The sequence below is a fragment of the Nanorana parkeri genome, unplaced genomic scaffold, assembly GCF_000935625.1.
Source record: "Nanorana parkeri isolate BGI_ZX_2015 unplaced genomic scaffold, ASM93562v1 scaffold1191, whole genome shotgun sequence".
Classification (NCBI taxonomy): domain Eukaryota; kingdom Metazoa; phylum Chordata; class Amphibia; order Anura; family Dicroglossidae; genus Nanorana; species Nanorana parkeri.
This window is the reverse complement of record NW_017307459.1, coordinates 54946-67726: the sequence shown is the minus strand read 5'-3', so window position 1 is coordinate 67726 and position 12781 is coordinate 54946. Positions and strand designations below refer to the sequence as shown.

Here is a 12781-nt window from a genome sequence, read left to right as displayed (position 1 = left end):
GGGGTTGACTGGTAGGGGGGCACACTGAGGAACCTGGCCTTGGGGCAGCAGAGAGAGTAAATCCGGCCCTGGTTATATTTGCATTTTAATGACATAAAAAAAAAGGAAAATAGAAAGTGGATATAGATTTCCCCACTCTCTTGCTACACTAGTCAGAGGTCTTATACCAAAATTGGTTGCTAAAAACTCATGCTGGGAGGGGCAAAAGGAAGGGCACCAGGACCCTGGGGGTATGACAAGGTTTGTTCATTACATCAGAGCCCCTATACCCTTTATCAGTGGCAGTATGATATATATGCACAAATGCAGCTGTGGGAAAAAAAAATATGCTTACCTTTTCAGACCATTATTTGTACTGCAGGGGGTGATGTCATTATCATTACACTGAAATTCCAGGTCCTTCTAGGTACCCCAAATCTCACAAGAAGATACTCCAGCACAGTGAGATTTTGGATCCTCATCCGTCCCAAGATGGGTGGTGATATTACTCTTGCCTAGGGCATAAGCTGCAGTATAATATGTGTATATTTTAACTTTCATTTCATTTTTGTACATACACTATATGGGAATTTAAACAACTGGACTGGGCTCTGATATACTGACCTTGCTATCTAGCACTAGGTTCCCTCTAAGTTAATGAACCATAATATTGCATGCCTAGAGAGTCATCACTTTTGTTGCATGAAATGTGGACCATAAACTGTTGAAAGTTTCTCATCATCATTTTTTTTTTATCTCTATAATAGTGGCTCCTTTTTCCGTTTCCTTTTAATTGACCCTTAATTGTAACTCATGCCAGAAGATAGCAGTACTTTAATGCACTATAAAGGGTGCAATAACCTTTAATTACCTTTTACATGCAGAACACCACATCATAAATCAATGGGATAATGTATGTGTAGAAAATTAATCTGACCCATTCAATAAACTTTAGGAAAAAGAAAAAGAATGTGAAAATATCACTTGCTTTTGTACATTGATGCTATGGATCTAATGATCAGAAGTGAGAGACAGAGTCCCTCTAGTGGTCACATTTAGAACTACACCAGTGTAAAATGTTTCACTGTTACCAAATGAGATATGTGCCATTGTGGAAAGAGTAATGTCACAATTAAATATAATGATACATTTATTAAAAATCTATCCCAAGAATGACGCAGATGGTCATTCAGGCATAAAGACACAAAGAGTTCTCAGAATCAGAAGAGATCTCGTGTAGTCCATGATAGATGAGGTCCATTCATGTCTATCGTGATTCACCCTTAGCTGTCAGTTTCAGATAATAAAGCCTTATTTTTACTGTGGCTTTTAAAACATCCTGCATTAGTCAATAATGGCACTTAGGATTTATGCTCTAACACAAGCACCAGCATTTGGAAATAACGAGCAGATATTAATTATGGATTAACCAGCAGCGGGTACGCTCAGACTCACATTGGACATCGTTGCCTTTGCCAGTAATAGGAACATGTTGATTCTGATTATTTTATCAGCCAAAATGATTTCTTCTGGAGAATACTTTAACACAAGGAATGGTTTCTTGTTAGTGTTTGATGTAATACAGTTTGAGCAGGCTAGAATGAAGACAGTAATATGAATATCAAATTAAAAACATCAATATGTCTAAATTAGGACCCGGAGACTGCCAGATGACCCCGCTCGGAGCGCCGCACACCGGAGCAGCAGTGACGCGACGCTCGCCGAGGTAAGTAAGATGACACATGGCGCTGACTCGAGTATAAGCCGAGGGGGGCACTTTTCACCCCAAAAAATGGGCTGAAAATCTCGGCTTATACTCGAGTATATACGGTATATAGATATGATATTCATTGATATACAGTATGTGGGGATTCATAGTATAAGTGGTTTGTATGTAGGTAGTTCACTAGGAGTGCTGCAGAGATGATATTAGGTATATGTAAAATGGAATTGGCTTAAAAACCCCAATGATTCTGTGATCCTTTGACCTTGCTCCTGATTTCCAGTTCCATTTTCTAAATCCCTTTGACAATTCAGGTTGCCCCTGACAATGATTAATATCTGCTGCCCCCCACCACTTCTGTTTGTGGCTGTATGATTCCTGTTTGCTGCCATCCCTGATTTCTTGATTTTGTTTGACCACATCTCATCTCGCTTCCCAGCTTTGTAGTTTATCTTGTTTTTACCAGCTGTTGCCATTCCAGTTGTTCATCACACTTTGGGGATGCGCTGGCAAATACCAGGCAGCTCCTTAGATTCTGCACTTCAGGCTTCTTTAGGCCTAAATTTGGGTGGTCCCTGACTACTGTGACAGGCCTAGCTTCAATTTAAAGGCAACTAACAAGGCCAGGTGTGAGGCCGGCAACTTGGGGTAACTGCAGTCCAAAGGAAGGTCCAGTAGATGGCAGTAAGGGACAGAAACTGTAGACTTTCAACATATTCCAAAAGGGGAAAGTAGTAAATGTATTAGATCTGCAAGTTAAAAAAAAAAAGCAGTTTTAGAAGTAATGCCAAAGTCATTGCTAATTAAATTGTCACAGAGCTGAAAGGTACATTAAGCCTGGTCTACAATCACTACCATCTACCAGTCACTGGTCCTAAAGTGGGTTCAAGTTATAATTAAATTAATTTTTATTATATTAATAATAAATAAATATATTATTTTCTATTAACTGAACTTCAGGTACATACAACATGCACAAATCAATGCAGATCTGTATTTTAAAACATCATTGCAATAACTGTAAGTAGCTGAATTTGACATGGTATCAGGCTCAAACCCTCTGCACAGTGCACTGCTTCTCCTTTTACTGTCCAATCACGGGCCGGAGGAGGGGCAAGACCTATAAGTGTTATTTAATTTCAATAGAGAAAAAGCAGGTCTCCACCCTGCCAGCGAGGGATGTGGATAAATCTCAGGACTGGATGGGACACATAAACCCTTTGGCAGGTAGAATAGCTTCCTTATATGTATTTAATCTGTCCATAATCTGTTTGCCTGGAGTTTAGCTTTAATCTCCAAATGATTTATGAACATCAGAAGACTCACAAAAATTTTGACGGGGAAGCAGTTGTAAAATGACCTGTTACTTTTCCTATTACTGAGTTGCTTCTGACTGATTTGAATGATACATTGATTTTTTTTCTACCATAAAATTTTCAATCAAAAGCCAAGCAAATGATGAAGGTGTGTCATGCAGAGACAAAATCAGTAAGCTTCAATTGAGGTTGTGTAACGTTGGATTGAATGTATTTAGGGACACTCTGGTGGGGCTCTGTGGTTTTAGGATTCAGTAATTTGATTCTCTGCAGGATTTTATGCTTTCAGAATTGGCTTGAAATAGCCTCTTTTGGCGTACGCTTCCATCTCTGCTTTCAGCTGCTCAGTAGCCCTGAGAGTAAAGTGGTTTTCTAATCTGTTTACAAAAGCCACAAACAACGTCATTTTATCTGCATCACAAAAGGTTGTTTTGGATATTAAATATTAGAAGAGACTTATTTGTCATGCGAGAGTTCGCGATGCAGATGCAGATGTAATTAATGTGGGTGCTTTCTACAACCCTGGAGTACATTTCGGTTTAATTTGTTTCTTAGACATTCTTACATTTTGGACATAGATCATTAAGAATTAGGAATGAGTAAAACTGATCATTTTCATTTTCCACAAATTTCTGAAAAAATCAGATTTCAACACAATGTTTCCATTTAGCGGAAATGCGTTGGTATCAATGGGGATGGAGGGATAAACGTCCATTTTCACCTTTGCAGAGGTTTTTCTAAAAATTCATGAAGCTGGGATATGCAGTTGCTGTATATGAATACAGAAACTTAATTTGTGTCAACTGTCCTCTTCATCTCCTCATGGCTCCTTTTGAAATGGCCGTCCCTGTGCTCTGCAAGCAGTCTGTGTAAATTACAGACTGCTGTGCACAGTGGTAACTACAATGTAAGGCTTTTAGATTGTAAGCCCTCAGGGGCAGGGTCCTCCTTACCCTCTTGTCTTGAATTATATTGTGATTGTAATGTCTTCCTTATATTGTAAAGTGCTGCGCAAACTGTTGGCGCTATACAAATACTATGTAATAATATGTAATAATAATAATTGGGGGGGAAAATGCAAAACCTGCTCTGGTTAATCATATATTGCACATAATGTTGAAATTATACAAGTAGTCCAGAAGACCCACACAGCCAACTGCTGCCTTCCCTTTCAACCCCCCTTCCTAGCTCAGCGCCCCAAGTAAATTCTCCATAACATGTAAGATTGCAGCAATTTATTGTCACCATCCCTGTAGTAGATTGTACACATAAATATATGGATTGGCAGCACACAGAGGGAGGAAGATCCATATTCCTTATTAAGTCACATAAACCATGGCTTAGGGTGCCATTGCCACCAGGGCCCTCAAACATTCTCCCTTTGCTAGATTGTGATTTATTGACCTAGAGCAAACATGATATGGGTTGGTGAATCACTAAGTAGTGACAGGATCTGTGATGAACAGACTACAAGTCCTGTCTGCCAACAGATAGGTGGCAGAGGGACTTATAGTTCCCAGTGGAGTAAGTTCATATCTTGGTACAGATAGGGGCTGGGAGGCAGAGTCTGCAGGAACCAGAGCATTGCACCTGTGATCCACTGACTACTGGTATTAGTAGTTTGTGGAAACTACTTTGACACTAAATTAAGATTGCTTCACATTTCCATTGCTTTTTTATTTCAATAAGGAAATTAAAAAAAAAACATGTCAAATGTATTCAGACATCATTGGGAATATGACATGTATTAACACATGAATTGACAGCATGCAAACCATGGAAAATAACCCTGACATTAAAGGGAAATTATAGTGTATTTTCAGTGAGTATATATTCCAGGCTTCTGCAACATCTACTTCAAAGTAAGTAATGTGAATCACATTTTAAATGCTGTTTAATACAGCTTCCCCCCTGCAGTTAAATTAAATTGGTCAGCAACTCCCACCCCAAAAAAGTGTGCCAATTGCTTTTCATAAAATAAATTCACTATGGAAATGAAACACACTAAACCAGGGAGTATGGGATCCATTCAGAAAAAGGACATTTGTCTCCATCTAGGCCTGCTCCACCTTCCGCCCACTTCCATGATGCTGCAACAGTACATAAACATAGAGACTTCTAATACATACATACCCATGCATACACTAACATGCATACACTATACCCTTCTTTATCACATGCAATGGTTTCCATAAGAGGATACACTAAAAAGTCACTTAGCTTCGGTTATTCCATATAGAACAGGAGTTCATGGCAATTAAGCATTCTCAGGAAAATGGCTTCTTGTCATGGCTTTGTGTTATCCTCTGTTCTAGTGAGGACTTCCTCAGTGAAGTTCCCTTGATAACTTCTGCTTATCCACCTTTATCCTAGTTGCCCCCATTCACTCACATAAGGAATCTGTGATTGGCCCAAAGAACACAATCATATCTTTCTCACGACATTGATGGCAACTGAAGTCTTATTGAAACTTCCATAAATTTAGGTTCACCTCTATTCTGTCTCCGAGAACAGTTTTAAATAGATATTATCTTCATGAGACAATAAGGCATGACACTTGGCTTTAGCATAGCATTGCAAGCTCTTTTATTTATAATGTTTCCTGAGAAGATACCGTCCTGTTTGAATTGCTGTCTCTACATCTCCTTCTGCTTTTCCTATATATTTTATTATTATTAAATATATACTGTATGTGTGTGTGTCTGAAAAATAATTATAATTTTATATATATATATATTTACATATATATATATATATATATATTTAATGTAAAGGGGAGGCTCTGATGTGAAGGGGGGAACCCCACTGTTTTATTGTATGTGTTTTTAAATGGGGCTTCTTTTAAAATCCATACCAGACCTCTATCTTGGATTAGGGTCTCATATGGATTAAGGAGGGACACAAGTTGTTTTTTTCATTTTTACATTAACTTTTTTTTTTTACATTTTAGACTTGAGTGCCTCAATATTTTGCTTACATGTACAGAGTGCATTGACTTAAAACAGGTAATGAGCATTGATCTAATAACCTTAAAGCAACTGTTCGGACTTAAAAAGGTAGCAGACCGAAAAAATTAATAAAATACATTTTTATTCAAAATACACAACACCAAATATTTCAAAAGAAAGTCATTAAATTTTGACATACAGTGCAAAATGGAAAAGGATTCCTAAGTAGTTCCCTTCATCATCACCTTACATAATATATAAATCAATTAATTAAAAATCCATATGACCATGGTTGATACAATGTATATTACATTATTTAACCAACCGACACATGGTGAAATGGGAATAAACGCATTTCTCCGACAGCTTGATCCGCATCTTCAGGAGAAGACAGTGATATCTGTACAAGGATGATATAATCACATAATAAAAGCAAGAAATATGTTATAAATGAGTATAGCGCAAAAACAGCTCAGAGATGTCCTATGTATACTTACACTAAAAATATGTTCAAGAGCGGTATACAGATTTGAGATTAATAAAAAAATTCAGATCGACAGACACAGGGACACAACAGGCTGGTGAAAGTCCCATGCAGGGCTTGGAAAGCTATACATGTATACTGTATAAATAGACAACTGAAATGAAAAAGCTATTAGAAGAGGAAGTAAACAGTAGTCACAGTAGTAAATATCGATCATAGTTTACCTTGTACCCTAAATTGATGCACTCAGCTGTAATCACAAGAGTCAGTTCGTCACTGTAATTGTGTGCCATTTATTAATCCAGGGTAACCCCCATCAGGAAGTAGACAAAAAAAAAAATTCTCAATACGTAAGTTCAGACATCCTTGTGTATAGGGCTAAAGAAATCAAAGATTTAGCTATATATAGTATAGGACAGTATAGAGTACAGTCACATTTTATTTGTATTTATTTTTTATAAACTTTTTACATTTTTGATATTTATTTTTATTTATTAATTCATTTTTTATTAAATATTTTTTACTTTACTTTTAGGGGCTTCTGGGAAATATTAGGGGTCTAAACAGACCCCTGATATTTCCCTTTTAAAATAGAAAAAGAGATTGAGGACACAGAGTCCTCTATCTCTTTTTCTGCAGCATCTGTTATAAATCAACAGGAGTCCTCTATACTGAGTGTTCCTGTTCTTCATAACATGAGGACAGAGTGTGTTTACTATAACCACAACTATGAATGATCAGGAGGTGATCTAGATCACTTCCCATTCATTCATAATTGAGAATCTAGTAAACATACCATGTCCTCAATTATCTACAAACACACAGCGGTCACTGATCACTGAGTGTTTGCATTGGCTCTCCTCTCTGACGCGCTGTCACTGGAGGCTGTGCGAGCAGTGCAGGGAGGAGAGCTCAGCCTCCGGTGACAGCACTGGCTGTCTCCGCCCACACACCGCTCTGCCGGACAGTGACAGGAGGCTGAGCGGTGTGGCAGGATAGACGCCGGCCGCTCACATCGCTTTCCTCCCTCAGCGCTCTGCCGGCTGTCACAGTTTCTCTCCTTCCCACTGGGATACAGAGCTGCGCCCAGCGGGGAGGAAAGAAAGCAGACATGTGCCACTGTATTAGCAGGAAAATGGCACTTTCGGCATTTAGCCAAAACTGCCATTTTCGGCCGATATGTTTCGGCGGCCGATATTTCGGTGCATCCCTAGTATAAATGATAATCCCATATATAACCCTTTCCATGCATATGCTGTATACTTCTCAAAAGAGGGTATAACAGGACCTATCTATACATCCAGAGCACAAGGATGTCATTGATTATAGTAAATTCTCATCATCCATAGAGCATTAAAAGTGAATACCGCACTAGTCAAGACGAAAAAAATGGGATAACACATGTGTCTCACCTACAAAATAGAGTTAACAGAGCCTGAAAAGCATCCACAGCCCAAAACAACACATGCTGGAACCATAGGCAAACAGTATGAGATGCACAACTCATAAATAGCAGCTTAACAATATAACAGTTATCACTAATAATAAATTCACCGGATGTAATCTGTGACAATCCATCCAGTCAAGGGATTATACAGGTGTTTCCAGACATATACAGAGGAATGCAAAGGTCATATTGGCTGCATCTGACATCACACATGGCATGAGCATCACCTGTAGTGCATGCATCGTCCATCCAGAACCAGCAGGAAGAGCCTGAGGTGCATCTCCACCCATGGTGGACCAAGCTGTCTGAGAAACGCGTTTGGATTTATTCCCATTGCACCATGTGCCAGATGGTTGAGTAATGTAATACAGTATATAATATCAACAATGGTCATATTGAATGATGAATTAATTGATGTATATATTGTGTAAGGCAGTGGTGTAAGGAGAAGCTTAGGAACTGTGGATCATTTAAATTTTTCCTGATTTATTGTATGTCAAATTCTAGTGACTTCCTTTTTAAATGTCTGGTTTTATGTAATATGAATGAAAATGAATGAAAGTTTCCTCAAAGTCCAAGAAAAGATCTGACGGAGATGAGATTGCGGATAGTACAGTGGAAATCAAGGTCTGTCAAACTCCCCAGGGACCCTAAGCATACCAATGCCTTCTCCAGGACTTTATTACATTTATTTTGAAGGAAAAAAATGAATGATGTTAATGATACAAACCCTGTGAGTCTCTCTTGGGGACTGAAAGCAACAGACATTACTGATTTGACTCCACATTTTAAGGCAATTAGGAAGGGACACTGCCAGGTAGCTTAGTGTGAGGAGAAAGCAAAAAAGAATGTATGCTCCTTTTTAAATTGCTAACACACAGTTTTAGGTTTCTGTAAAAGGCAGCCACCAGTATTTCAGTGCCCCGGGCAGGAAGCAGTGGGAATAACAGACACCCCTGTTAACTCTTATTCCCAATTGATATTTTATGAAAGGAAATGTATGAATATATTATGGAGAATGCTGGTGAGGTATACAGAGACTGGTCCTAGGTCAAAAATGGGTTTACCGATCATAGCAATTGTGTAATCCCAGTTTAGCCTATCAAGTGCCCTCTGGAATTTTCAGTCACTCTGAGATTGAATGTAGTCATGGAATGTTTTTGGACTCAGAAGATCACATTGATGGCCACTTTGGTGTTACCAGCGGCAAAGCCACCTGTTCATGTTGGATGAGATTTGGAAATAATAATAACAATCAGTTCACTAAAAAAAAATTTGGTCGGCAACCCATGTTTACCAATCCTTTCAGTCTGGAGGATCTGGACTTAATATTTATAAGGGTATCAAGAGCTATAATAAGGTCCTATAATACAGGTCAGTAAACCTGTAATGCCTGATGGTTTCCATTGGAAGCTGATTGATGAAGTTAATGACACCTGTTCTTACTCCTGAAAGCCAAAGGAAGATAGTAAAAGGAGGCAACAACACCTTTAGAAATACATGCACAAGGATGGGTGCTTGGGATTGTAATGTAGGAATGGTAGGCCATAATAAAGGTCTCTAGAAAAAAAAAAAAAGTTGAGCCAAATTGTGAAAATTACACATCACTTTACTGGACCTGTCTGAGAGAACCGAACGCCTTGGTCATTTTTTCATCCCAAAGCTTTGAAGCTACCATAGTGTGTGTCTGGTTGACAATTTTAATAGAATGTATGCCTGGTCATGATCGAAGCTTTCTCGCCACCATGGCATTGGAAATTCTTAAGTGCTTGACCACTTGTATAGATTTACAGGGTTATTCACAAAAGGGTGAAGAGTTTGGATAAGGCAGGAGAAGTGAACAATCTAGGCAAAAATAGCTGATTTGGAAAAATTCTCCAATTCAGCTCACTTTCCAGTTCAGTTATGTTGACCTAGATTGTTCACTTCTCCTGCCTTCTCCAAACTCTTCACCCTTTTGTGAATAACCCCATGGGGGTGACTTACTAACCTAAAGACACGCACGCACCAGGTGCGTGTGATTTTCACACAGCAAAACGTATTTATCAACCAAAAAGTATCTAAAAGCATATTTCCACTAATGCCATATATGGAAAAATCATGCACATGATGCATATATAATGCTGCTTCACAGTTTAGACAAAAATGGTTAGCTCATGCATTTACATTCCTGCATTCATCAACACAAGCAACACAATGTAGAGCTAATTTACACAACATCACCTTGCAATTCATGCTTGGCTTTGCACAACACACCTGCTGGGTGTGTACACACTACAAAGGTGTTTAGATTCCACCCATAGATCATGCTGGGAGGGAACACACTACAGAGGTGTATACATGTTCGTGGTGTGTTTATAAGGTTAGTAAATCAACCCCCATTAGTCAGAGAACAGGGTGCTAACAAAAGCTAAGCCCAAGTCAACTTTTATTCAGGCTTCCTTGAATCAGAACTCAAAACAAACATCTAAATGTTTCACCTTACAAAAGATTGGAAATTCCGATCCAATAACAGTATATTCTTTTTAAAGAAAGTTTAAAAAAAAGAACGTATAGCAAATATTAGTCAGAGCATAACTAGTCTTGGTATATAGGCTTATTGTACCCCCTACCGCCACACAAGTCACACACAATGCAGCCTTATGTCAATTCTCAGCTTCCAGCCTGCTTTTTATATACTGTAGTCAAACAGCATGGTACCTCTGTCTAGTGAGCTAAGAGCTGACCCAAGAGTTTAATTTGAAGCTAGACAATGAAAAAGCTGTTTCTATTTACCAGACTTTTTTCATGTGTTTTGTATTTTAACCTGTAATTAAATATTCCCCTTTTTTTTTTGTCTTTTTAGGGCCCTCCCCTCCATGATGCAATGGGTTCGGACGCAAAAGCCTGGTGAAAGTGGAATCAATATAATTACAGCGGATTTCGTAGAGTTAGGTGACTTTATCAGCACAGTCATCAAGCTGAACTGTCTCTTGGACGAACAAGACTGCACTACTTGATAATGCAATACACTTCCACCCTATACACACATGGAATGCTGCAGTGTATTTGTCTTTAAAATGTTTTATTGCAAAATACAGAACTCTTCCAGTCACATTCTAAGATTCCAAGCAGTGTGGGTCTTGTAGATAGAAAACAATTTGGAGTAGTCATTTCAGTCAGAAAAGAAATGTAGTTATATTCACAACTAGAATAGGAATGGGGAAAAAATAACTTCAAGGAAAAAGAGCATTTCTTTATTTCCTGTTGTTTTTATTTGGTGGAATTTTGTCTTTAAACCAAAGTATACAAAAGACGGTATACAATAGTTACTAGTAAAAGCCACAGTTTGATCATCTTTAAATCACATATACATTAATAAATTTGACAACTGAATCCCTAAAATCCTACTTCATGGATAAAACAATGTGTTTGTCTTTTATTTTTGCTTAACTTTATTGTAATGATTCTGTAAATAATGTTAATATTCATTCTTTAAATGCTGCTTGGCTTGTCATCCATAGAACTAATGATTGATTGATTGATTGATTGACTGATTGGTTGGATGCTATTTAGCTTTTTTATTTGCAACTTCATTAAAAAAAGTATTTCCTGCTTTATATGGTAAAGAACAGGGTTTGTTTGCCCACCTGGTCTTTTGTGCTGCTTCTGGAAGAGATCACCCCATGCCCAGACAAATTTGTGATAGGCTGAACCTAATTTTTCAGCTAAGCTTCCTCTTTGCTATCACCTTTGAAAGTGATGTTACATAATACAGTATTGTATTGCCCTGTGTCCTCTAGTGAATTTTCTGCTTTTTGTTATATAGGACAGGGTTTGTTTGCCCACCTGGTCCTTTCTGTTGCTTCTGGATGACCCAATGCCCAGACAAATTTGTGATAGGCTGAATCTAATTTTTCATCACCTGTCAAAGTGAAATCACATAATACAGTATTTTATTGCCCTATGCCCGCTAGGGAATTTTCCAGTGGTTACAAAACTTACCCAAACCAGTGACTGTGGTAGCTGATACTGTGTAAAAACAGTTACTGCTCCATATATATCCTCTCTTGCTCACCACAGCTACTCCAGTACCTTATCTGGCACCTATTGCTGAGCATACACCATTCAATGAAGATGATAGCCCAAACCAGCAGGAAATACATTGAAATACATGTATTAATGTTTCAACATATAGACATCAGGAAAGCTCATCCCTTGGGTATTACTCATATACGTTTGTTGGAACATCAATAAAAGGTTTGAAATGTATTTCCTGCCATTTCGTGCTACCATATTCCATGACTGTTGTAGATGAGCTTAAAATCCAGAGTAGTTTTTACAGCCATGGTGGTGGGGTAGAAGCAGGTCTCCTCACTGGGGTCCTAAATATAGTAAAGACAAAGCAGAGGATTAAACTCTGTCTCACTGCTCAAAATGGAAACATCTCTTTTGGTTGGAATTACTCTTTGTCTGTAAAAAAAATGTAAAAACAAAACTGCAAAAGAAAATACTTTATATTTACCTGTCCTAGCACCCATTTGTAGAATCTTCACTCCCTGGCTGAGCAAAGCCAACCGAAGGATCTGCATATTTGACAAACTTCCAAATGTGTCAGATGCCTGGCGGTGACTGTGTTTCCAGTCCCTCCAATGTGTGTTTAGATTTGCTTGCCTGCTCTTTTAATTTGGTCATGACTGTGGAAACTCCATTGGGAACTTTAAGTGGGAATCTGAAATATGTCAACCACCTCTAAATTTGAAGAGCACCAGCTACGCTCTTGGGTGCTGCTGGGTCACTGGACCTTTAAAGTATAAAATAGAGACGGGGCTCAGCATCGATGTGGAGAAAATATATCTGCCAATTGTCTTTTTTCATTGCACATAGCTCATGTCCATAAGAACA

General features: G+C 38.3%; 1 protein-coding gene across 1 annotated transcript in view; it reads left to right on the top strand.

Moving 5' to 3' along the window:
- PLCXD3 (phosphatidylinositol specific phospholipase C X domain containing 3) overlaps window positions 1-11053 on the top strand; it is a 96334-nt gene extending 85281 nt beyond the window's left edge. The window contains exon 3 of the mRNA XM_018568459.1: window positions 10743-11053. Within this exon, the coding sequence (XP_018423961.1) occupies window positions 10743-10896 (154 nt within the window). The 3' untranslated portion in view covers window positions 10897-11053. The remainder of the gene's footprint in view (window positions 1-10742) is intronic.
- Window positions 11054-12781: the final 1728 nt, after the last annotated feature.